At 43.9% G+C, this 26,524-nt stretch overlaps 1 protein-coding gene and 1 long non-coding RNA gene across 5 annotated transcripts in view; one reads left to right on the plus strand and one right to left on the minus strand.

Annotated features, from left to right (window-relative positions):
* Window positions 1-16,592, plus strand: part of MAML3 (mastermind like transcriptional coactivator 3) — a 267,717-nt gene extending 251,125 nt beyond the window's left edge. For 2 of the 4 annotated variants that reach the window (XM_053403327.1, XM_053403331.1), the window contains exons 3-5: window positions 6,081-6,317; window positions 10,264-10,375; window positions 12,423-16,592. In XM_053403327.1, the coding sequence (XP_053259302.1) occupies window positions 6,081-6,317; window positions 10,264-10,375; window positions 12,423-13,414 (1,341 nt within the window). In that variant the 3' untranslated portion in view covers window positions 13,415-16,592. The remainder of the gene's footprint in view (window positions 1-6,080; window positions 6,318-10,263; window positions 10,376-12,422) is intronic. The other 2 variants (XM_053403328.1, XM_053403329.1) reach the window with 2 other exon arrangements.
* The window catches only part of LOC128421081 (uncharacterized), a 36,132-nt gene continuing 23,338 nt past the window's right edge, over window positions 13,731-26,524 (minus strand). Inside the window, exons 2-5 of the long non-coding RNA XR_008332220.1 lie at window positions 21,883-22,011; window positions 20,985-21,066; window positions 16,624-16,674; window positions 13,731-13,834 (exon numbers count right to left, since the gene is read on the minus strand). This is a non-coding gene — a long non-coding RNA (uncharacterized LOC128421081). The remainder of the gene's footprint in view (window positions 13,835-16,623; window positions 16,675-20,984; window positions 21,067-21,882; window positions 22,012-26,524) is intronic.

Genomic DNA, 26,524 nt, shown 5'->3' on the forward strand with positions numbered 1-26,524 from the left:
AGTCAGTCATTCAGTTCTGTGGGCCCAAACCTGTGGAACTTCCTCCCAGCTGAAATAAGACAAAGATTTCCTTATTCCAGCAGGCATTTTCAGGTCAAGTGTAAGGGGCTTCTGTTTGGTTTTCTGATTATTTTTATTGTTTGATTCTGTGTAGTTTATTTTATGTACACTTCTTGGAAATGCTGACGATTAAGTGGTAGATGAATGTCTTAAATAAACATAACAGGAACATGAAGACCAGGCAGGCCTTTCTGTGGTGGGAAGGCCATCTCTATAGTTGCAGGGAGACCAATGTGGGAGAAAACAGTCCAACAAATATTTGTAGGACCTTTGTGACTGTGTTATCGTGACCAAGGTCAGAGCGACTCAGAATCTGATTTTATTTATATTTACTGAAACTATTTCCATGCCAACCTTCATGCAACCACTACAAGGCAATGTGCAAGGATGCTTCCAGGGGCCTTAGTAAACCAGGTGCCTGTTGTATAACTCTGTGCTTTATGGTTTGCCCTTTCCTAGGCAGCTGGGCATTGCTTGGCTGTCAAACTGTAAGTTGAGCCCTAAGCATTCCTCTCTTGAAAGCTGCCACCTCCTTCCACCCAGAACTTTGTGCGATGTGGCTCCCATCTGGAGATTGTAAAGGCCTCTGTGCAGGAGTGGGCCTTCCCTTTACTGGATTCTGCAGAGTAAATCTGCGATGCAATGCAACGGAGGGCTTGTCTATACTCTTGAGTTTACCCACAGGTCTACGCTGAGCTGAATTTGGCTTAGCCCGCAGCACACAACACATCTTCTGCACTGGAAACATCTTTGCAAGCGTCACATGAGATGGCAATTTGCACAGCTCAGCCTGTACTGCTCTGAAGAGGAGCAAATGTTCCAACTAAAATTTATTATGATAAAAATTATGTGTGAGCACAGAAATGAGCTGTCGTGGCTGTTGCTGTGCGCAGCCCAGTCTGATCTGTTCTGATACTGTCCCTTGCTTCCCCCTCCTCCCTCTCCCTACTTGTCTTTCACTCTTCGCCGCTCAACAGGGCACAAAAGGTAACTGCAAAAGCCATGCGATTCTGTGTTTGGTCTGATAGTTGGCTTGTTGTTTCTTTCTGCGCAGATTACATGAATCAGCAATGTAGGCATTTGCGCATGTGCATGAGCACAGCAAATCTGGGATTTGAACTCAGACCTCTGACATCCACCACTTCATTTGACACCTAAGACAGTGGAGAACTCTGATCAGGAGACTGCTGGGATCCCCTGATGGCTCCTGATTTAGAAGTGTGCCTATGTGGTTTAGGGACGTCCTTTTTACTGAGCATTCATTATGATTTGTGTTCATGAAGTTACCTGGGTGGTTATATACGATCAGAATACAGCTGCGAAAACAAACACACGCCAGTCTGGAGAGGCCCTTCCATTCTTCTCCAGAAGTATAGCAGCTACAAGCAGGTTATTAAAGGCAATGAAATCTGAGCGTCCCCTGCAGAACAAGGTATTCTTTGAGATACGTTGAGGTGTACAGTGCTGCCACGTATCACTCTGGCTGATCCCTAGGCTGGCTTTGCAGGAACTCTGGAAGCTTGCCCAAGGTTTTTCTTGCAGTGAGAGCAAGGTAACGTCTGACGGCCAGCTCTGACCTTAGCACTGGAAATCCTATTTCCTCACCGATAAATCATTGTCTGCAGTGGAGGGGCAGGTCTGGGGAATAGCGCTGGGGGAAAGGGGGAACGGCGAGACGACGACAACAGAGCACTCTGAAAGGTTAAATAATTCCACTGTTTATTCAGTCAGACTCTGGCTCACCTTTCTTGAGGGGACGTTTGTATGGGTGGCTTTGCTTTCTCTGAGAAACCTATTGTGATGGCATTTTGCAGCCCTTCCTTTCCTTCCACCTTGCTGCTCGGAGGAAGAAAGAAAGAAAAAACGCCCTCTCTCTTCCTGGAGCTTCTGTTGCGCTCTCTCTCCCCAGCCCCGTCACAGACACAGATTATGCATTGTTCAGTGTTTGGAAATTTGACAGCCTGGGTATGTCTCCGCTTCCTGAGCTCATTAGTAAAGAGCAGCACGCTCCCTGGAAGAAGCGTCAGGAGCCCCCTCAGCATTGCATTGAATTTGGAGGCTGAGCAGTGCACTGCAGTGTGTGCCTGCAGCTCTCGCCAGTGGGAGAGGGAGAGGTGTTTGTTTCTTTGTTTTGGAAAAAGAGGATGAGGGGCAGGATATGAGGCTGGCGCTCCTTTTCTTCCCATCTCCCAGGGGTTCCCGTGTGGCTGCTCTTTCTTCATACCCAGAACACTGTCAATGCATAACCTGGGCTCCCACCTGGGCACAGCCTACAAATGCCCCTTTGTGTGTTTCACAGGAGTCTACCTGTTGTACCTCCTGCATAGCTTCCAGCCGCAGGGACGTCCCTGACCCAGACAGTCTCTTCAGCGAGGAGAGAGCGCCGCTTGTGAGCAGAAGCAAGGGTGGCTCCTTTGTCAAGCGACCCCGTCCTCGCTCAGGCCCAGCGTAATGCCTGATTAATTCAGGCTACGCGAAGCTTAACCCTCCGTCCGTCCCCCTCGCACACTACCAGGCTGCTGTCCCTTTAGTGCTGTTAGCAAAACAGGAGTAACAAGAAATCAGTTTAGTGGTTCTGTGTCAGGTTGGGTGGGAGAGGGTAGGAAATATCCCCAAAGCAGCCAACAGGCTTGTGTTTTGTTTTGTGTGTGTCCCCCCCCCCCGCTCTTTCCATAAAGAGGGCCTCAAACCACCAGGGAATTCCTGGATTGTCTCAGGCTGTCGTGTGTGATGTCCATCATGTGTACGAACACCATCTGTTCGGTATTATACTCTCAGTTGCCAGGCTACCTGCTCTGTGCTGTAACACTTGACTGCCTAGCTCTGCGTTAGCAGCATTATCGCAGAAGTACTGAGGGGGATGGGGAGAGGAGGAGGAGGAGGAGGAGGGAACAGTAGTCATGATTAAGCCATCTGCAAGCATGGGGGAGGGTGGGGAAGGAGGAGGGAGAAAGAGGGAGAGGGAGAGGAGAGCAAGAGCCCAGGGCAGCAATCAGTCACCAACCCAGGTTGACAGAGCCGTGGAGGACCAGGCTTGGGACGCCACCTGCTGGTGTTCGGAGGAACTGCAGCTAAGTGATTCTCACACACCTGCCGCCTCACCCCAAGGCTGCCTGGGGTGTTAGGACGTGGATGGATTTAGGAGGAGAGGTTAGATGTAGCCTGACATCCCGTGCAGGATGTAAGATGTCCAATAATAAGCTATGGTAGATTTCACGGCTGCTCAGGGCCTTAATAGCTGCAACAGTTGGTTCTCAAGTTTTCACTTGGATCATGCAGGGCAAAAACGGAGAGGATGGGAAGTAACAGAAAGTGGTTGGTTCCCCCCCCAAAAAAAAAAATGCATATCCATCTGTCTAAATTTCCCTCTCCAGGGCTGCTCATAATTAAGTTCTAACCTCCCTGGGGTGTTACTGGTGCATCTCTCCTGCATAACAATCGCCATTGGTTACACTGGGAAGAGAAAGGCGATCAGCGCTGTGTTGACGGAACTGCTAATGAGATCCTTTCCGGGCCTCCTCTCTTAAGTCCTCTGGCCAAGCCCTGCAAAGGGACCAGCAGCGTCGCAGGCAAACAGGCAGGAACGTGGTGTGCGGGGGGGGGCGGTATTCACAAGAACATGGCCTTTAATTTGCAGTATAATTTGCACCGCCTTGCTCTCCTCTTACATTCAGTCCTACTCAGATTAACGTTTTAAAATAGCCCACTTTCAACTGGTCTCCTCTTGATCATCCTGATCGTGCGGGCGCATGGGGGTATAAAAGCATGTTAATGGACAACGAGCAGCAATGAAAGGATGTTACTACCTCCTCTTTAACCTGAAAAGTATCATGGTGGTGCCCTGCACTCAAACCCGACTCCCTGGCATTGGACTCCAGGTGCTGAATCTCTTTTCATCCACCTCACTTTGCCTGGAAGTTATAATGAGGTTACATGGGTTAGCATCGTGCAGAGGAACTGGGGGCACCTGACCCTGTTCAGTTGCCACACCAGCAAGAAAATGTAAGCCCTAATTACTACTTTTGTTCCTTGCTTTTTGCTGAATCCGTAACTCGCGTTGCTTTGAATGACTGAGCTTGGCTTGAGGGGTCCTGGGTTTTGTCCCCAGCTCTCTGTACCATTCCTCATATATCTTTTACCTCTTATATACTTCCTCAGATATGAGTTAATAACCTGCCAGGGTTACTGTTAGACTTGATCTGATTGCATACCACACAGTGTCAGAAGGAATACAATAAAGCGGCATTCTGTGCACCCAATGCTTGCAAAAAAGAGAGAGAGAATAAAACTGGATTTAGGCTTCTGCACCGAACAATTCCTTGATCATCCACTTCCCTTCTCCTCTCCCACCTCCTGTACTTTTGGACCTGCCTCTCCTTGAGCTTCATTTCTCTGTAAACTGAAAACTGCTGCATACGTATTTACAGACACTGAGGAATGGAGGAGAAATGAAGGTTGATTGGTGCTTTTAATGTGAAATTCCCTAATTCGCACTTCCTGAAACAATACACGGAATGAAATGCAGCTATCTTTCAGAATTCACACTTGCCTGAATTCTCCGATGCTGCTCTCCAACCAAATAAAATGTAAAAGAATTTGTGTATTGGGGGGAGGTACATGAAAATGCATATATTCATGAAATGCCATCCAAAAATGCATTGTATTTGGGGAAATGGCTTGCAGAAGTGTGTATATGAGAATAAATTTGTACTAAAATGCTGGTGAATTTAAAATCAATCAATCAATCAATCAATCAATAAACTGATGCAGAAATGTGCAGGCCTGAACTCTAGAAAAAAGAGAAAGTAAGCGAAAGTAAAAACTGACAGATTCACCCATTCCTGCCTTTGCCATAGCAAATGTCAACCTCTTGACTGTTTTCCCAAACCCTCACTGAAAACAGCTTACTATGTGGGTTGGACATCATACCACAAGTCTCTCCCTCCTGCCAGGAAACACCACTGATATAGTTCAAAAGCAGAAAAACTCACAATACTCATGTGGCGACTTGTTCTAAACAGTACAGCAGGTGGTGGAAAACTCACCATAGGGATGCCGATCCCTGCAGCAAGTGTAACATCTAGACAGGCGTGGAGTCCTCCTTCTGCAATTTGCAGCACCCCACATACTGTGCTGAGAAACTTTAGCTGGTGCAAAATGCTTCCACTGGGGCTGATTTGTTGGGTTGTGCGATTCAATTCTTCTAGTAGCTTCACTGACTGGAGCCAGTGTGGTGTAGTGGTTAAGAGTGGTGGACTCGTAATCTGGTGAACCGGGTTCGCGTCTCCGCTCCTCCACATGCAGCTGCTGGGTGACCTTGGGCCAGTCACACTTCTCTGAAGTCTCTCAGCCCCACTCACCTCACAGAGTGTTTGTTGTGGGGGAGGAAGGGAAAGGAGAACGTCAGCCGCTTTGAGACTCCTGAAGGGGAGTGAAAGGCGGGATATCAAATCCAAACTACTCTTCTTCTTCTTCTTCTTCTTCTTCTTCTTCTTCTTCTTCTTCTTCTTCTTCTTCTTCCTGGGCCGTTTCTGACTCGGATTCAAAATTCAGGTTATTACCTTTAAAACCATGAATGGTTTGGGACTGGGATACCTTCCCCCAATGATCCTGCTGGACTTTTCTTCAGCTCATTGAAGAAGGCCTTGTTCCATGCTGGCATTTGTGGGAGAAGGCCTACTCTGTAGTGGTACCCAGACCCTGGAAGCCCTCCTCCCTAGAAACTCAGTTGGTTCCCTCCCTGGTGGCCTTTAGATGCTACGTGGAAATTTTAATTCATTCTGGTGCGTCTGATTGGTAATGACCTGTGTCTTTGCAAAATAAACAAATAATCAGCTGGTTCTCTTCCCCCCCCCCCTTTAAAATCTTGCTTTGTTTCTGAATTGTGGTGTTTGTATGGCACCTTGATGTTCCATTGCATGTGATGGAGGGGTGGGATAAAATACTGAGACTAAATGAAGATAAGCCTAATCACATACCCAATGATTCCTCACATGGCTTTTGTTTGTTTCCTTGTCCAGGACCAGCACGCAGTGGGACTGTCTCGGTCCACAGGTCCCATGCAGTCCTCGGTGCCAGCAGGATCCAGTAACGTGGGCACAAGTTCGGTCAATGCCAGTTTCTTGGGTGGACAGCCTCAGGCTGCCCTTATGAAGCAGATGCTGATTGAGCAAAGGGCCCAGCTCCACATGATGGAACAGCAGAAGCAGCAGTTTCTACGAGAGCAGCGGCAACAGCAACAGATCTTGGCAGAACAGGTACTGCACCCTTTCACTCCATACCTTAAGTCAGGCATAGGCAAACTTGGCCCTCCAGATGTTTGGGGGCTACAACTCCCATGATCCCTAGCTAACAGGACCAGTGGTCAGGGATGATGGGAATTGTAGTCCCAAAACATCTGGAGGGCTGAGTTTGCCTATGCCTGCCTTAAGTGACCATTCCCAGCCCTGGAACAGAGACGCAACTGGGGAGGCAACACAACTTCCCTTTCCAACAACAATTGTAACCAAGCAGTGCAATCCATAAGGTTCATACAAGCACCCTGCAGCTTCTGTAATCTAGGCTTTCATTTGTCATGCATGTGTCAATTATGAGGCAAGGGACTGACTGCCACAATAGTGCAGTGACTTGTGTATTGCTATGAGCTCCAGCCTTTTCTTACATGGTGTCATCCAGATGTTTTGAACTACAACTCCCATCAGCTACAGCCCTTCTTGTCCAAAACATCTGCAGGGCAACAGGCTTAGGGAGTCAGATCTAGAGAAGAACTCACTTCCCTCTGTGGACCACTGATTCGTTCTCTCTCTGGCAGCTCTGGAAGAGTCATTTGATTCTTAGTTTGCTCTCTCCATTTTCTCTCCATCTCCATCACAAGGCTATTGTGAGGATAAACAAGATAAGGATTGCTAAACACTTTAAGGTGCAATATAAACGATAATGCTAATTACTGGTGTAGTTGGGACAGAAGGCAATTGCTTTGGTCCTTTAATGGCATGTTGCAGAGAAAAACGGAATGTATGCCTCTAAGGAATCTCCATTCCTCTTCCTTATTTTATGGTTACCTAGAAAATAATTTTCTGCTGTTTCTATAAGGTGTTTGATTCAATCACAGGAGATCATTCTTAGCTTATGGGAACAGCATGGTTGTCACTTCATCTATGACATGTCTCCACAAAGTTAAAGTTAGGATCTCATTGGATCGAAGAGAAAGGAAGAACCACACCAGTATTCTTTCTATAGCCTATATCATTCCTGTGCTCTCCCAATTCATTTTTTAATGCTGGTGTGCCGATTCCCATGTGTCAGCCCTACCATTAGGGAGAGTGAAGCAGCTGCCTCTGGCAGCTGATTTGGGATGTCATAAAAGAACACAAACGGTTAGTTGATGATTTATAATTATTGCACTTTTACTCCCGGGAGAGGTGCTTGGGGGGATTTTTCTGCCTCGGGTGCCAAAATTACTTAGCCAGCCTTGAGTATTCTGCGTCTTGGCTGAGGGAGGCATTTGCTGTTCCGCTTCAAGCACCAAAACGTGTCCTGTGCTTCTCCATTCTCCCATTGTTAGAACACCCTAAGCATCATTCACAGAGAAATTTAAGAAACAGCAGCAACCAGGCCACTTTACTAATGTAAGAACCTAAACTTAAATAAAAACAAATCCTGATCACAGATGTTAAGCAAACTGTGCTATTGGCTAGGTGAAGGTGAAAAAAGCCTCCCAGAATCAACAAGTGTTTTGGGGGGAACGGGATCCTTTTTCCACTCCCAAATTTGTATTAAGTGAAAGCATCTTAGTGAAAAAGAAGCCTGTGGAAAAGCATTTGCTTTTCATCTGTTTCTGTTTACTGCATGCTAATACATCAAACACTGGTCTTGCAGTTCTGGGGGATCTTCTGCGCTACGTTTAATTAATTAACTGATCAAATTGCCATATGGCTAGTTAGTAAAATCCCACAGAACTGCAAAGTGATGTTTCATATGCCGGGTGCAGTGGTGACTGGTGTAACTCCCTGCACAAGTAAGGCAGCATTTGTGAAGAAGCCCCTCTATACACCTGCTGAGCTCAGGCGTATTATCAAGTGCGCATCAGGGCCTGGTTTCCACACAAATCCCTGAAGTATGCCACAAGTGCATCTTTAGGCACTGTGAATGATTTTTCAGTAGCCTGATACCTCATTCACAGTAATAGATGGAGAACAGCCTCACAGCAAGGATTTGAGAGCTAGTCACACTGCTGCACTGCCTGCATTTTTTTGTAATCAAGCAACAGCAACAAAATCTGCTTCTATCTGTACTCCTAAGCCGATGTTGTACAGCAGGAGAGTGCACAACCTATTAAGGAAGTGAGAAATGAATGAATAAATCCATACATTCAGCTGCTGGCACTTAGGCTGCAATCCAACCCCCTGCTTTTGTCCTTCCTCCCTGGTTTCTGGCCGTGGAGTGATGTCTGCATCGTTCCACTGCTGTTCAACTCTCTGTTTTGGCCACTGAAGGACAGGCAGAGGTAGAATCTCCACTGGCAGAAGCCCAGAGAAAGCCCCAAAATGAGGTGTTGTGGGGATGGCCCAGGATCCACTTGAACCTGAGCCACCTTCAATGCCGATACTTTATGGCATCAGCTGCAGACTAGCACGGTGATTTGCTTGCCCTGGCAGATATGAGCTGTGGCTGCAGCAGCAGTTCTGTCAGCCTTCGCTGCTGCTTGGGCCAGGATTTGGATCATTTCAGTAGTTCTGACTTTTAGTCGATGGCCTGCAGGGATTGAGTCTTGAATCCAGCATGTGTGTTTCTTGCAAGATAATAATAAATTATAATTTTTAAAAAATTTATATCCCACCCGTCTGGCTGGGTTTCCCCAGCCACTCTGGGCAGCTTACAACATTTATAAAAACACAATGAAACATCATACATTAAAAAACGAAATATCCTATACAAGCAACAAACAAACCAGTAAATCAACAGAAACCAATAATAACAATAACACCAATAATAATAAACAGTTTACAGTTATAACCAAATTTAAATAACCACCAACTAAACATTTAACCAACACCAACCTGACAAAATCAAAATAGAGGAACCAAAATTAGAACCATTTAAAACATTTTAGTCAGTTGCCCCACCCAAGAGTTGCTCCAGCAATGTCCCAGGAGCCTCTTCTAGCTGTTAAAGGGGAGTCTAGGCCCCAACGCCTAGGCCAGGTGGAAATGGGCCTTGCAGCAGAGAGCAGGTCTTCTTTCCAGCAACTCAGGGTAGCATCCTTCCTATCTTCCCTGCCCCCACCATGTAATCATTCTTATTCATTAAATAAGGACGTGACAGTGCTTGAACCTGCCCATCTTATCGAGAGAAGTCTAATGGAACATATTCACAGAGGAGGAAAGGTTGTAATGGGATTGGTATAGCTTCTGCTTTCCCCCACGGCTTCTTCTCACGTTGGTTCAGTAAGCTAGGAATGGAAAAACTGGGTGAGGTGAAATGGACAGCCATATATCCCATCTGGGTGGGGAACCTGTGTCCTTCTGGAATGCCAGCTTCACCAGTGGTCAGGGCTGATGGGGGTTGAAGACCAGCATCATCTAGAGGGTCAGAGGTCGTCCCCCCCAGGATTTACCTCACCTGGTCCTCCCATTCCTAACTTACTGAACCTCCATGAAAAGAAGCCAAAGGAGAAAGCGTAAACCATACTCATGGTTGTTTTGATGGTTGCATTCTTCTCCCCACACCATCCCAGATCCCTCCCCTACATGGCTCTTCTGTCCCTCCATTGTTGGAACTTCCAGGGCAGCAGCAACTGGGCTGCCCCAGCTCATAAGAACCAGCCCCGTAGGCTTAACTAACTTAGATACTAGATGGTCCCAGAGTTTGGTTCACGATTCTCAGCTAGGAGCGTTCCCTCCTCTCCTCTCCGTTCCCGAGTCTTGCAGAAGTACGAAAAGTTCTCAGCAAGTGAAGAGCAGAGAGCTGCTGTGGAGAGGCAGTCAATGCCTGGAGTCTGAGCAACGCTGTGTGCGGAGGGCTCTTGATCTGCACGGGGCCGCTGCTCACTTTGCCTGCCACTTCGACGCAGCACTTGTCATTCAAGAACACCTTGCTGGAAAAGCGCCAGTTCCGCCGCTTGCCTTGCCGACTGCAGTCGCAACCATCAGCCGGGCAGCAAGCTCACCAACCTCTTTTTCTTCTTCTTGCTCCTCTCTCTAGCATTTGCAGCAGCAACAGCAGCAGCAGCAACAGCAGTCGCATCTGCCTCGGCAGCACCTCCAGCAACAGCAGAGGAACCCCTACCCTGTGCAGCAGGTCAATCAGTTCCAAGGTGAGAGCCCAGCAGGCAATTGGGGAGCACAAGCTGCCTGCTAACACATAGCTAGATATGAGCACTGGTGTTCTATTTACTGTACTGACGCAGAGTTATTAATGTGGCAGGCAAGAGCAGGCAACCCAAGAGGAGATTGTCAGAGACTGAAACTCTACGTAAGGGCAGCACATCCTCTATTTGTCAGAGTCTGTCCCGTTCATATGGAAAGCTGTGATGCATTGGTAGCCACCAACTTAGATGACTTTAAAAGAGAATTTAGGCAAATTCATGGAGGAGGAAGCTATTAATGGCTACTAGCAACAATGGCTATGTTCTGCCCCATGGTTGTAGGCAGTAATGCTTCTGAATACAATAAGTATTGCTGGAAGCCACAGGCAAGGAGAGTGCTCTGGTGCTTTGATCCTGCTTGTGGGTTTCCACAGGCATCTGGTTGGGCGCTGTGCTGGACTACATGGGTCATTGGCCTGATCCAGTTGGCTTTTCTTGTGGCCTTATGCTTGCTGGCCCTGTGCTTCCCCTCTCAACCCTCCATGTGTTGAGCATCCTATTCATTTCCATGGGGTTTCATCCTGTGTACACAAAATTCTATTGATAAAGATAATATTAAGGAGCTACAAACAGTTGAATCCACATTGTTTTCATCTTTTAAATATAATCTTAGAATGTTGTCCAGTGAAGAGCCCTGTCTGCTCAAAACACATAAATATTGTGTTGGGGAGGGGGGTAGATGGAGAGGAGGACTTTTTTCATATTTTGTGAGTTTCATTGGTACTTTTTTTTCTTGGTGTAGCCTTAAGAGAGAAATCTAAATACATGGTCTGAAAAGAAAACACTTTCCTGGTGGTTAAAATGGTGATTTGTTATTTTGTATTATATTAAGCTGGGGGATGTGCTTCATATTGTCAATGAAAGAAAGGAAGACACTGAGATATAGTTGGTTCCTGGGTTTTTTTAACAGTCAGGTAACGCTTCACAGAAATATTATTCTTTCACAGTGATTTCATGTATCTTTTTACTGAGGTGAGAGCTACGCTCTTGTCAGCAGTGTGTACTCAGCATTGTATTGAGCTGGTGCCACAATGAACTCTTGGCATAATCAAAATTCCTCTAATTATTTTTAAATAAAGATGATAAACACCGGAGCATATTTGCTTTCCAGAAATCAATAATCCTTTCCATCCACTCCTCCCTCTACATCCCTCCTCAACAGGAAGACACCTAGTTGGGTGTATCTGCCAGGGTGTAGAATTTAACAGGCAAAGGATTTTCTGGCTTCCCGTCATTGGTCCAAAGGTGGAGCAAAATGTGCTTACAGTATTGATTTGTTAATACACCGTCTCTGTTCTAAATTTTTCTTCTTTCCATAGACATAATCAGTAACAACACTATAGAAAATCCATTCACTTATGCCTCCTAAGCTATAAAAAAATTGATTAGCCTCTCTGCGCCTGACATTTCTATTTTCATGGCTTTAGTTTTGAAAGATAATGGAAATATTTGAAAGAGTGCCTCAGATAACTAATGGTCAGGCTATTGTTTGTTTGTTTGTTTGCAATTCTAAATGGCTAAATAGATTTCTAACTAATGCTTGCATTATTATGGACCTCACTGACACCTCTTTGCACTACCATTGACAGCACAATCCTTACATGTCTACTCAGTTGTACTTCCCATTGGCTTCAGTGGGAATTACTCCTTGGTAACTGTGTACAGGATTGAAGTTTCACTGCCAGGCTGGCTGCTAACTGCAATCAGACCCCTATCTGGAGATAATACTAGCTTTGCAAGACAACTCAAGAAGAGCCTTCCTGGATCAGACCATAAGGTCTTCCTAGTCCAGTATCCTGATTTCCACAGCAGTCAACCAAAGGCTTATGGGAAACTCACAGGAAGCGTATGAGCACAAGAGCCATCTCCTGCTTTGTTCCCCAGTGCCTAGCATAGGAACTACCTCCTAGGAGCCAAGATCCCTTTGCGCCTGCACGTCCAATAAAATGTTATTGCCAAAGCTCACTTTTTAATATTTTTTCTTCTGCTGCTTCAGGTTCCCCGCAGGATATAGCGGCAGTGAGAAACCAGGCAGCTCTTCAGAGCATGAGGACTTCCCGAATGATGTCCCAGAACACCAGCATGATGACCATGGGAGCCTCACAAAACACTGGCGCAATGTCTGCCGCAGCTGGCCAATCCGAGATGGGGATGGCTCCCTACAGCAGCCCAGCAGCCGGCCAGCCAGGAATGTACAATATGAACACAGGAATGAGCCAAATGTTGCAGCACCCAAACCAAAGTAGCATGAGCCTGGCACACAACCCAAGTCAGGGGCCGAGGCAGCCCACCTCGACACAAGGGGTTGGCATGGTCAGTAGCTTTGGTCCAAACATGTTGGTGAACTCTGCCATATCTCAACAACACCAGCAGATGAAAGGACCTGTGGGCCAGGTTCTACCCAGACCACAAGCTCCCAGACTTCAAAACATGATGGGGCCTGTCCCGCAAGGAGCACAGAACTGGCAGACACGAGGCTTGCAAGGTATCCCTGGAAGGACTAGCGGTGAAATTGGACCTTTCAATAATGGTGCAGCTTACCCGATGCAATCTGCTCAGCCAAGGTTGCCTAAGCAACACTTCCCACAAGGCATTAGTCAGTCTGTCATGGACACAAGTGGAACAGTACGGACCCTGAATCCAGCGATGGGAAGGCAAATGTTGCAACCACTCCCTGGACAACAAGGAACCAACAACCAAGCTAGACCAATGGTTATGCCTACAATAAGCCAAGCAGTTCCCACCATGGCTGGTTTTAACCAGTCCCCTGCACAACAGATACCAGGGGGTAGCTTTGCTCAGAGCAACCAAGGTCAGATCTATGAGAGGAATCCCACTCAGGACATATCTTATAGTTACAGCAATGAAGGAGCTGGCGGTTCCTTTCCAAGTATAGCAGACAGCACAGACCTTGTAGATTCCATCATTAAAGGTGGGCCAGGAGATGAGTGGATGCAAGAACTTGATGAGCTGTTTGGAAATCCGTAGCACATGGGGATATGTATAGTTACAAACCTTTGTGGGGTCAGAAAAAAGGAAAGCAGGATGTTGTCCATCCTTGTTTCTTTGTTTTGTTTTTAAAGCTGTGCAAAGCAAGCTGATCTGTGGCTGATTGTGGAAGGCATGGATGGAATGTAAAGCATTGAACAGAAGGCCTTGCTGGTGTCCTCACAGCAGTCTCCACCCCATAGTCTGCCTGCTGCAGGTGGGAATAAGACAAAGAGAGAGAGGTAGGGGGCTCCAAAAATTGCTACTTGCTGCCCATGGGCTATGGAAGAAGATTGGTAGTCTCCACATGGCAAGCACTGGCTGCCCCATAACAATAAACTTTCCACCACGGTTCTACTGGAACTGCTGCAGTGTGTCAGGACATTGCAGAGACAGGCGCTGAGACAAAGGAAGGGGCACCTGAAAGAGAAAGAGAGGCCGGGATCAATACAGGTGCTAAACTCTGGGTTTAAGCAAATGACAAGTTTCTTCATGTAGTTATGTGTCTGATTTGATCAGGAGTCAAGCAGAGGCTGCTTGGTTATGGTTATGACTAGACATGGCCGCAGATGAAAGGGTCCATTCAATGTGCTATCAAGTCTCCTTTGGGTGCAGAGAAAGTCCCCATCTACATAGTTTGCCATTCCTGTGTTTCCTGTTTCCTCTATAACCAAGTGACTCTATAGTCACTTTTTAAGGATGGGGGGAAATACAGAGCTGTAGGACACACGAAGGCTGCAGTACTTATATTGCTCACTGAGATAGCAGCTACCAAAGACACAGACGCAAAAGAAAGCAGGCATTAAAAAGGGAGAGGTTATATGTATTAAGAACTTGCAAACAGTGGTGTCCAGCTTGTTCTTTTCCTGAAAATTCAAGATGAATAGGTGTTACCTGTGAGGGGTTGGGTTGCACAGGCAGATGTCTTTGGGAGTTAAGGGAGAGGGGCTAGTAATTCTCTTGGTGGTCTTACATAGAAATTATTTAGGAGCAATGTCAACATGTCTTTTGACAGGTTGGAAGCAAGTTTATGCTTAACGTTCTCTAACGGCTGGTCCTCTGTCAACCTTCCTACTATGAACATGATAACACCAAGCTCTTTATGATGCCTAAACTAGTTGGTGACAGAATAAGAAAGGAAGGGTCTTCCATTCAGGTAATTGCTGGAAGTAGTTGTACATAAAGTTACGACATTCCAAAGGTCTTCAAATGGAACTGTCTAAGCCACAGTTTTGTGTGGCTGGAACTGACCTGCAAAAAAGTGGAGTCATTTATGTTGGTGGGAGTTGAATATGATACCATTTGCCTGTGTTTTAGATACAGGCTTGGTATTAAACACATGTCACTTTTTCGGGCCTGATTATACATTACATGCAAATGTGTAACCAAACTCCAGTGGTGCATTCCGTATTTCCCCTATCCCTGGGAAATCCAAATTCAGAGGGAGCATTTTTTTTTAGTGGAGAAACAGCAGAGAGATGGAATACTTGACCCTTTCCCCAGCCACCGTTTGCCCCATGTTCTTTAGCACACTCCAGTTTTGGTAGTGGAATGGCCTCCCATCAGATGTCAAGGAAATAAACAACTATCTGACTTTAGAAGACACCTGAAGGCAGCCCTGTTTAGGGAAGTTTTCAATGTGTTACCATGTTTTTAATATTCTGTTGGGAGCCACCCAGAGTGGCTGGGGAGGCCTGGCCAGATGGGCAGGGTATAAGTAATAAATTATTATTATTATTTAAAATAGAGGGTGGGATGGGGTGAGGAGTAGGAGCGAGAGCAAAAGCAAGAGCAAACACACATTTGGAACTCCGTAGGACAGAAGCAGAGGGATGGTTTTAAAGTGGAGAAGAAGCAAGCAGAGAAGGGTTCAATCACAACCCACACTTCACTTAAAACCACCACCTCCAGAAGCTAACTTTCCTGGAAAATGGGGAAGGGGAAGAATCACGATTCAATTACACATATTTACATATAAGGTGTACTTAGGCCCTCATTTATTTTATCTGGTTTCTGACATGATTTTGAAACTCCCACATACTGTCTCCTCATCTAACTCACTGGAATTAGTGGGAGACATATTGTTGACACCTTTGAAAGTTGGATGTCGTGAGCTAAAAGAACCACTTCATGCAACTTCCTGCTTGGTGCTAACATGAAGATTGACCAATGAGCTTACACATCAGTGGACTTGGCATGTGGCAAAGCAGTAGCTTGCTAACAGAGAAGTGGTTTGCCATGCTCTCGGTGCACAATGTGCCAAGTCAGCACTCATCTTAGTACCAGTGGAGAATTGTGGCCTGAGGATCCCAAGAAGATTTTAGTCCACAAATACTCTGAGCATAATTAGGTATCATTATATCAGCTAGTGCTGAGGACTGGAAGACCAAGAAAAAGGTTCTGTGGGTTACAGAAATCAGCTGAAGAGGTGAGAGATACAACCACCTCCTTTTAAACCTGAATAGGCATGCAAAAGCATAAGATAGGAACCAAGTATCTGTCTTCATCACTCCTCTGGGGCAGTGTCACTCTTTGCTGGAAAGGGTGACAACAAGAAGACTAAGAAGTTGGAGTTTTGAACCGCACAAAATCTAATGAGTAATGAAATTTAACATTCATCTTTATCAGAAAAGTACAGGAACTAGCGTTTGATGAGGCCTCAAAATCCATTATCTTTGAAAAGCTTCCTCCAAATATTTTGAACTGGGACCAAGTAATAAAAAGTCAAACTTTAATATCTTGGGTTTTGTTTTGTTTTTTTACTATGGTGCTGATGTATATGAAATGTTAAAAAAAGAATTATTTGTAAATATGTTTTTACAATCCTGCAGATATCACTGGGTCTAATCTGTAAAATATATACATATAAATAAATATTATATAAATATAAATATATATATAATGTTTGTTTAAGATAGAGTATTTTTATTTCATTCTTTAACTCATCCTCACTGCAGTGGTATTGCACTTCAGATGTCTAATTACTAATTTGTACTGTATCCTTGCCAGCAACTTGCTCCATTTTATCCAGATTTTTCTAGTTTACTGTTTTTTACTTTGTACATTGAACATTGCTTATTTCCTTTTAAGAACTGTACAGAGCTCTGGAAAAAATGTAGAAAGGAACTAATAACATACCAATTTTAAAGAAAATAATAATAAAAGATTGTTATCTGAATCAGTTTAATTTTTAGGAGTTTCTCTCTTACCTGATTTGGTTGACTCTGTTTTAGGGACGCAAAAAGGTGGTGACATTGCTCCTGTACAAAAAACATAGAATAAACAAGAAACGGCTTTATACCAATGCAGATCATCTGTCCATCTAGCATGCCATTGTTTATACTGACAGTTTCATGAGTCTTTCCTGCCTGGTGAAACCAGGGAATGAAGCTAGGATCTTTTGCTTGCAAAACACACACTCTGTAAAACCCAATTCAGACTTAAAGAGAAGACCCATGGTACTATCCTCCACTGAGCCTGTACCCTTCTCAAAACACACATAGATAATTGCTTGTTTATAGGCACCCCCAATTTATATGGGGTGACCGATTAGGCTGATGCCATGCAGCAACAGCATTGCTTTTTATTGCAACTGGTTTGTCCCTGTTCTTTTCCCAGAGCTTCTTCCTTGCATAAGCTTTACACCTTAGGGAAGGGCCTGATTGGCGGAGGTTGTGGTTTGTATGCAGAAGGTCATAGTTGCAATCCCCAGCATCTCCAGGTAGAACTGGAAGAGAGTGCTGTCTGAAGCCCTGGAGAACTACTAGCTGAACCAATGGTCTGACTCCGTAGAGGACTGCTTCCCATTTAGAGAGAGAAAGATGTGGTGGAGCTTTCAAACCAGACTTCATCCCATGCCTGCTAAGAAGGGGAAAGAAGGTGCAGTCCCTAGATGGGAATGTATTTGAATATGTTCCATAGAATCACTTTTGATCATAGCCTTGTACAAACTCACAGCTTGGCTTCCATTTTTGAAGCATTTAACCTGATGTGGCAAGAAGTCAATAACATAAGGTAAAGGGACCCCTGACCATTAGGTCCAGTCGTGACCGACTCTGGGGTTGCAGCACTCATCTCACTTTATTGGCCGAGGGAGCCAGCATGACTAAGCCGCTTCTGGCGAACCAGAGCAGCACACGGAAACGCCGTTTACCTTCCCGCCGGAATGGTATCTCTATCTACTTGCACTTTGACGTGCTTTCGAACTGCTAGGTTGGCAGGAGCAGGGACTGAGCAATGGGAGCTCACCCCGTTGCGGGGATTCGAACCGCCAACCTTCTGATCGGCAAGCCCTAGGCTCTGTGGTTTAACCCACAGCACCCCCCGCGTCCCTAATAACATAAGTAAGCTTGCTCAAATATTAACAGCAGTGACAGTTACTTCACAATGTAAGGAGTTCATAACAAGTGTCTTCCTATAATAAATCAAGTCTTCCATCAGAGATAGCCAGCATGGTGCCCTCCAGCTGTTGTTGCACTACAATTCCCATGAGCCCCAGACAGCATGGCTAATGGTAAGGGATTATGGGATTTGTAGTCCAACTACTGCTGAAGTGCTCCATACTTTTATTCGAAAGCGCAGAAGTACTGTGTTATCACTATTTCTGCTTCTTCCTTACACAGTTTTATTTCACACAAAAATCTCTAGGAAAGGCTGATCTGACTGAGACATAAAAATATTTGCAGAACTTGCTATATATATATATATATTAAAAAACCACAAATCTTAAAGCAGTCAGCAGTGCAACAGCAAAATTAGCCAACGGTGTGTGGTATAGATAGTTTCATTTTATTCATCTAGCTTGATGGAATTTTACAGTCTGCAAGTTCAATGGGAGTTCAGACTGCTCAATAGTTCACAGAATCAGGCCTTGATTTTTGTATTGAACATTTATTGACTTGTGATTAACTGCACAGGCCTGCTTTTATTCTCCTTCCCATTTTTTTCTAACAAAGATATTACCGTAGTTCTCTCATTCCGAGCAACTACATGGCTGGTGCTGTTTCACCAGCTGATAATCAGCTTAATGTTGAAGGAAAATGACATTTAAATGGGGGAGTTTCATAAATGTAGCCCAAAAAGCTTGAGTGGAATATCTAGTGTCTGCTCAGTTCAAAGCAATGAGAATTGCCCATTATTACATAAAGCATTTTGACATTTTCAGCTAATTATAAACTAATTGACATTTGGAGAAACTTTTGAAGAGGTACATTTATGAAATTTTCCACACAATAACCAAGAAGTCGACGTATGGCTGGCTGGCTGTGTGTGATTCTTTATCTGTGATTCCTGCATTGCAGGGGGTTGGACTAGATGGCCCTTGGAGTTCCCTTCCAACACTACAATTCTATGACTCACTGTCAAGAAAAGTATGGTCACTGCCTTACTCCCTAAATTTTCTTCCTGAGATTTCAAATAACCCAGGGATCCAGTGCTTTAAACACCACTGAACATTCAAAAGAACGATCACTAATCCAGAAATATTAGCCAAATTGGAAGATATTAGTCAAAGCAAATGGCTTGTACATGTAGCATAAAGTAATCAAAATATTCTATATTTTGTCTCCTTGGTTTCTGGATTATTTATTTATTTATTATTATTCTGTACCATATACATTTCAGAAGCCAGTGAAATGTATTTATGCTATCTTAAAACATATATGCATTTCAAATAGCCTCTTGCTGCATGGATGAAAGTTTTTTTAAAAAACAAGACAAAAAACCTCAGGAATGTTGTACATTTTGCATTGCAAGGGAAAGCTAGTGAAGAAATTTGCCTGCTTGTAATTTGATCCACATAGCTTATTCATCTGATGCCCAAGAGACACATATAATTTATTTACACATAGGAATAATCTTTAGATCAGTTTACAAAGTTTGTTTCGACTAACCAACAATTTGCAATCCAAGCAGCACCTTTCAAGAATATAAAAACGATCCAATTCAAATAAAAAAACAATTGACCTAAAAGTTAGTCATGAAAGGAGGAGAAAAGGATTGCATGTCTCACAAGCAGGCAAAATAAATATGGCAGCTACAGAAAAAAGTCACTTGAGAATTGTGTTTCATAAATAGTTTTCCTTTCATCTGATAGTGTTAGATTTCCCTTCTTGCATATGTTGGCAAGCTGACTTTCAGAAAGACATTGCCTACCATTAATTAATATCTTGCTGAGGGACTCCTGATCAGCTCCTGAGGAACTTCAGAGTTCTCTGGAGTACAGGTTGCACAGGACTGATGTAAAAAGCTATTTTGTAATGAGTCCACCAAAATACCAGTCTAACCTTACGTTGCCAGTTCTGCCTTCTGGCAAACACCAATTCTAGAGCTTTAACCAGATAGATTAGCACTCAGCCTAGGAGACCACCAGGAGAAGCAGGAGGCCTCACCCAACTGAGTACAACACACTAGAGCAGGCATAGGCAAACTCAGTCCTCCAGATCAGCCTTTCTCAACCTGTGGGTCCCAGATGTTGTTGAACTACAACTCCCATCACCCCTAGCTAGCAAGGCCAGAGCTCAGGGATGATGGGAGTTGTAGTCCAACAACATCTGGGGACCCACAGGTTGAGAACCACTGCTCCAGATGTTTTGGGACTACAGCTACCATCATCCCTGGCCACTGGTCCTGTTAGCTAGGGATGATGGGAGTTGTAGTCCCAAAACATCTGGAGGGCCAAGTTTGCCTATGCCAGCACTAGAGAGAAAGATTCAGTGGCAATAATACTGAAACCATGAATTGTGAGGGATCTTACAAGTTACTGGTATATAGTCCAACCCCCTGTACAATGCACAATGCAGCTATATCATCCCTGACTGGTAGATGGCTGTCTACCACCCACCTGCCAAGGCAGTCTGCTCTACTGCTGAACAGCTGTTGCCATTTTGGTCATCTGCATACTATCCCTTGATTTTTCCTGTAGGACTAATTGCAGTCATTAACAGACTTCAACAGGTTTACCATACCCATTGAGTCAATCACCTATCTCCTACTACCCTTCTGAGAAAAAACCCACCCCACCCTCCCACTATATATAAGGGTCTGGTGACTTCTGTTTCAGTGTATCTGAAGAAGTGTGAATGCACACAAAGCTCATACCCAGAACAAACTTACTTGGTCTGTAAGGTGCTACTGGACAATTTTTAATTTTTAATTTATTTTGACTGAGTCAGACCGGCACGGCTACCTGCCTTAGTTCATCTCTCTCTCTCTCTCTCTCTCTCTCTCTCTCTCTCTCTCTCACTCTCTCTCTCTCTCTAGAAGCCTAATGAGAGAGAAAGTTAATAGTCTCCAAAAGGCATTATAATATCCCTTCACATCTCTTGATCTCAACACTTTTCATGATCAGCTCAGTGCTTTTTTTCTAAAAGAGTGTTTAGGGATACTCTCATTTTCCTACTCATACTGAAATACTGGCCCTCAATGAAGTCAAAACTTAGATTCACAAAATGTTTAGGGGTATGCATACCCCTGTGTTTCCCCAGAAAAAACGCACTGGATCAGCCCATTCAATGCAAATCTTTCAAACATTAGTCTGGAGTCTTCAATATGAACTTGTGTTATTCTTTACCTTTCCTTCATGGATTCTGGATATTCAGAGAGGTATTTATGACATCAAAACATATACAGGAGACCCAGATTTGCAGCTATTTCTGAGAAAACAGTTTAGATGAGGGAAAGAATAAGTAAAGCCATTAAAAGAAAAAGGGGAAAAGGAAGTCATCCGCAATCTATTTATTTAAACTTAGTTGTGTGTGTTCTTTGTCATTTACCTTAAACAGATCAATTCATTATTTTCATTCAGTTGTTTTTGCCCACTTTTGCTGCCGATAGATCCAGTAGACAACTTACAGCAACAAACAATAAGAACTTATCTTTACAGCAATCCAAAAACAATCTTTGAAACAGTTCAGGTTAAAACATATAACAGAAAGTAGCCAGGGAATATATACTGAACAAAATTAAAATTGTTTTCCATGGGCCTATTTAAATAAAAAATACAGGGACAGCTATTTAAAAGAAGATTTAAAAAAAAAATGTTATGACTACTTTGGTTGAAAAAACCCAGCTATGCACAAAGCCATTTGGAAGACAAGGTAAAATGCTGATTAGTTTTGTCTACAGGAGAAGTATTAAGGAAAGCAAGCTGGGCACATATTTATTCTTTCGGAAATTTATAATCTGCCCTTCCTTCACTTTTACCAGGGCTGTTCACAATAATGAAGGCAACCAAAAGAAAACACTAAAACCACTGCAACCATTCAGTAAATATGATTAAAACAGCAGAACACAACAGAACATTACAAACTAATTCAAGAGATATTGGATAGGACTGAGCAAATAAAGTCTTTTTGCCTGGCTCTTCAAATACACAGCCATGAGCACCAGCTATACTTTTCTGGGGAGGATGTTCTATAGACAGGGGGCCACAACCAAAAATGCCCTCTCACCATTTGCATCAGACTAACCTTTGAAAGTGAGAGCACCTCCAGAAGATGGCTTCTGCCTATGGTCAGGCTCACAGCTTTGTGATGGGTCATTCACACATGGAAATATTGTGCGGTTGTTCCACTGTGTTTTGTTTTAAAACCCGAGCTCTGAAGAACAAACAGAAATGAGAGAATGGGTAAAGATGTATTACTCATTGCATTGTGCAGATGCCCTGTAAAAAGTGACTGAACAAATTCTGGCTATAGTAATAGCTTTTAGTTGCAAGCATGGAAGTTACAGAGAAGCAGCCTGAGTTATGTTTTGCATTTTAATTACCTTAGTGGACGTTTTGGAGACCCACAGATGGTGGCGTGGTCATGTACTTCATTCTTAGCCTTCCTGTGAGTAAGGCAAAGGGAGCTATAAATAAAGTGAAGGCCAGGGGATGACCAGATTCACATGCCCTCTGTGCTAAAAGAAAATTAAAGTTCTGCACTGAGAAAAGCAGTGGACTTTGAAAGGTCCCAAAGTTTGGTGTACCGGTTCTGGATACTGATAATTAGTTACAAACAAGCAGGTGGAGACTTTCACCCTCAATAGGCCTTCACATGAGGAAAGGTTTGATGACAGCTATGAACCAACAGGCAAAGGAATTTGCCCCTGGCTGCAGGAAGTTGCCTTATATAGAGTCAGGCATTGGTCCATCTACCCACTGCCATTAATCTGAGAGCAGCTCTTTAGGATCCCAGCAGCCTTCTACAGGCAAGCTACTATTGTTCAATTGAGCTATCACGTCATCTCCTCAGTTCCATGTGGCAGCACCCTAAAATGTACACTCCCGCCTCTACTGCCTGACAAGTCTGAACTGAATGAATGGGCTAATAATAATTCTTTGGGCTGGTGGAAATATTACAGCTCCGATGCAAATGCCACTTCTCATTGCTCCACATGGCAGCTGTCGCCACATGGTAAGATGTTAACATGCAACAGAAGAAAACACAGATGGGGCAATGACTCTACACCCTTGTAAATGGACAGTTTTAGGAGGGGAAACACCAGAAATCAGGGGGCATATTAAATGCCTGCTCACTGCTGCAAACCAACAGTTTCTACCTGATGACAGCCATCAATGGTCATGGCATCTGGGGGGTGGGGAAGAGATGGTCCATGGTCATTCACTGGTCCTTCCAGCTCCCCTGGGGCTTTTGTTCAGAATGTATTTTTTAAAAGCCCATTTCCTTAGCTGAGCTCACTTGCTGAAAATCCACCTACTGCTGTGATTCGTTTCTTTCTTCTCCCAGCTTTTTCTGCTTGGTTTAATCCCTTCTTGTAATGCACGCAGATGGTTCTGGTAGGCTAGCAGCTTGTCTTGCTGCACCGTCCTACTATAGTGTCTATTGCTAGGTGTTCCAGAGGTCACATTGCCCAACTGCTCATTCCCAGCACATATGCTGAGTGGGGAAGGATATTATAGGTGCTTTGTAGCTATGTGTCTTGTGGGAGCAGCCAGATAAGCAGATCATGGGCCATGAGTAGTCTCAAACACATTTAAAAGCCTATGATCCTCCAACTGAATGTGCCACAATAAACTCATTGGAACCAGCAGAACCAGCGATGGAGGCTTCGAATACTGTTCTGACAAGTTTAGTATAGTACAGAAAGTTTGAGGAAGACAGGGTTTTCCTGATTTGCCTAAAGAAAACCCCCACACAATTATTTAAGGTGTTTGCCCAAAAGATGTTGTATTATTAAAACAAACATGGCGAAACAACCAGAGGAATCCAGATTCACACAATGGCACATCTCTATGTGAAATTGATTTTCAATTATTTCATTTAAATTGCTTGAACAAAGTTTGCTTAAAATTGACAGAGACCAGACCAACAGCTAAGTTAATGAAATCAAGCTGAACATGAAGCGTTTTCTTTACTATTAGATAAATGATAGCCAGCCCCATCAGTATGCATGATACCTTCAAGAATGAAGCACAAAATAGAATCATAGAATTGAAGAGTTGGAAGAGAGCCCAAGGGCCATGTAGTCCTGCTATTCAGGAATCTTTTTGCCCAAGGTGGGGCTCAAACCCACGACCCTGAGATCAAGAGTCTCATGCTCTAATGACAGAGCTATTTTCTGGATAGTGCTTGGGAAGTTTTGGACATTTCCAGGCAGCTGGTAGTATGTTAAAAGTACTTAGAATCAGAACCACCTCAGAGTCTCCCATGCACCCTGGAAGTGGCTGTCTAGCAAATTACCTGCTAGTAGTAGTGGCAGCAAGCAGTGACAGACATCCAGTCTGGAATAGGCAGCTGCAAGTCTGCCATTTAAATTACCCCCAACATAGTGTCACTCACGACACTGTTGGCAAATAAATAAATAAATAAATAAATAAATAAATAAATAAATATTTATACCCCACCCTCCCTGGCCTGGGCCGGGCTCAGCACGGCTAACACCAAATATGAATTACAATAAAACGTAATGGGAGGGGGAGAAAACCAACAACAACAAGCAAAGTTAATTAAAATACGGCTTAAAATACAGCTTAAAATGCAGCCTCATTTTAGTAGTAGCCCATAAATCAAGACCATAAAGGGAGGAAACATCAGATATTCACCCAAGCCAGCTATCCATGCTGGTCCTACATGGGCCAGCAAAAAAGCCAAGGGAAAATTTATATACCAAATCCCATATAGAGACCAACTAAGTTTCTTACTGGTAAGAGCTTTCGTGTGCATGCATACTTCTTCAGATGAGTCTAAGCCGAAGGCCAGGCAGAACACCTCCATCTTGCAGGCCCTGCAGAAAGATGTCAAATCCTGCAGGGCCCTAGACTCTTGTGACAAGAGTGTTTCACCATGTCGGGGCCAGCGCTGAAAAGGCCCTGGTCCTAGTTGAAACCAATCCAACCTCCTTGAGGCTTGGGACCTCCAAAGTGTTGTTATTTATGGACCTTAAGGTCCTCCACGGGGCATACCAGGAGAGGCGGTCCCTTAGGACCCAGGAGTAAGAGTTGCGATTTTAATTTTCCACATGCCCCAAAGTGACATCATGCCACAGGTATTGTGGGTAATTAAAATGGCAGGTGGGTCAGAGACAGGGTCAGGGCCAGCAGCAGACCCAAGAAAAGAATGGAAGGATCTGTCAATTTCGGTTCTCTCAATTTCTCATTTTTCAATCTTAAATTCAGTCCTCCACATTTTGCAGCACTCTGTGATATCTGAAATCATCATGAAAATTCTGCAGCAAAGTAAATTTCTCCTAGTATGCAAATTTTGTACATAGTTTAAACTAACATATACATTTTTGCTATGCAATTTCAGCTACTAAAGAGCATTTTTGAATGTTATCTACACTAACATCTTCATTTTTATGCACACTTTCCCCTTAACTTATGCATTTTTGTAAACATTGTTTGGCTGGAGAACTGCATCGCAAAACTCAGATGGGTGCAAATTTCAAATGACAGCTGTGCTTCAGTTTGCATATTGCTTTGTAAAGTGAGAATTTGATAGAATCACCTTTAAATGTACACTGAATCAAATTTCTCCTCAGACCATTAACCCAAGGTAACTAGATGCTGATAGTGGCGACGCTTAGCGTTTATACTGCACTTTAGAGTGTTTGATGTACTTCAAGTAATGCTAACAGCCTCCCTTTATGGTGGGCCAGTACAATCATATTGTGGATTGGAAAGTGGCTTGCCAACTGAATTGAGGAGTAAGGCAAGAATCAAAATAGGAACTAGCCAGTTCACAGCTCATATACCAGCCGCTACAGTATACCTGCTAAACAGCAGTTGCAAGGAAACCTTAGAGTTATCACAGGTACCCATCAAGTGTAACAAGTTATTCCCTCCCCCTAAGATGCTGAACCTTCTTTTTGTGACCTTTTCTGCATAGAGCACTTATTAATCCAAAAATAAATGAAAATCCAGGCTATCCTGGATGTACATTTCTAGCCTTTGTATAACCTGAAATATGGGGCAAAATGTGCAGGTACGATTCTTCTCGTTTGTTTAGTGAGCTTTGGTCAGGTTAGACATTCAAGTAAGCAGTTGTACTGAGAAAACCTCCATCCGGTTTACTCCCTAGTAAGCATGCTTGGGATAAGACCTTTCTTAACACACAGTTTTGGGAATGTGCTGTGATCTCCTCCATAAACTAAGCAATAAAAGCAACCTGCCTGTTTCCAGTAACACAACCAAAGTGTCCCACTATTGAAAAACAAAGTCACCTCATCCAGATGTATAAGCCACATTCTTTTTGCACAGCGGACAGAGAAGTTATAACTGCTCTTGGAAAGTCTCCCTTTTGTTATATAGTGCCAGTGCATTCCAAGGAGGCAGATTTTCATGTTATTATCTCTTCTACCATCACCCTTTTGATTTTTGGTTTTTGAACTAATAAATATTACATCTGTACACAAACGTTTTCTTCCCAACCTAACAATGTGCCTAAGGAAAAAGTTGTACAAATGATCAGCCATTCTTAAAGTGCTCCCAAAACCTAATATGAGAGCTATGCAATGAAATATATATGAGCCCTAATAGGCAAAGCTGTCTCTAGGTAAGACTTTCAGCGACAATATATCAGCTCCTAGGCTCTGGAACACAGGGGAGATCCATACCCTCCATGTCAAGCACATTCAATGCACATTTAAGGCACGTGACTGCCCCCT

The sequence above is a fragment of the Podarcis raffonei genome, chromosome 9, assembly GCF_027172205.1.
Source record: "Podarcis raffonei isolate rPodRaf1 chromosome 9, rPodRaf1.pri, whole genome shotgun sequence".
NCBI lineage: Eukaryota > Metazoa > Chordata > Lepidosauria > Squamata > Lacertidae > Podarcis > Podarcis raffonei.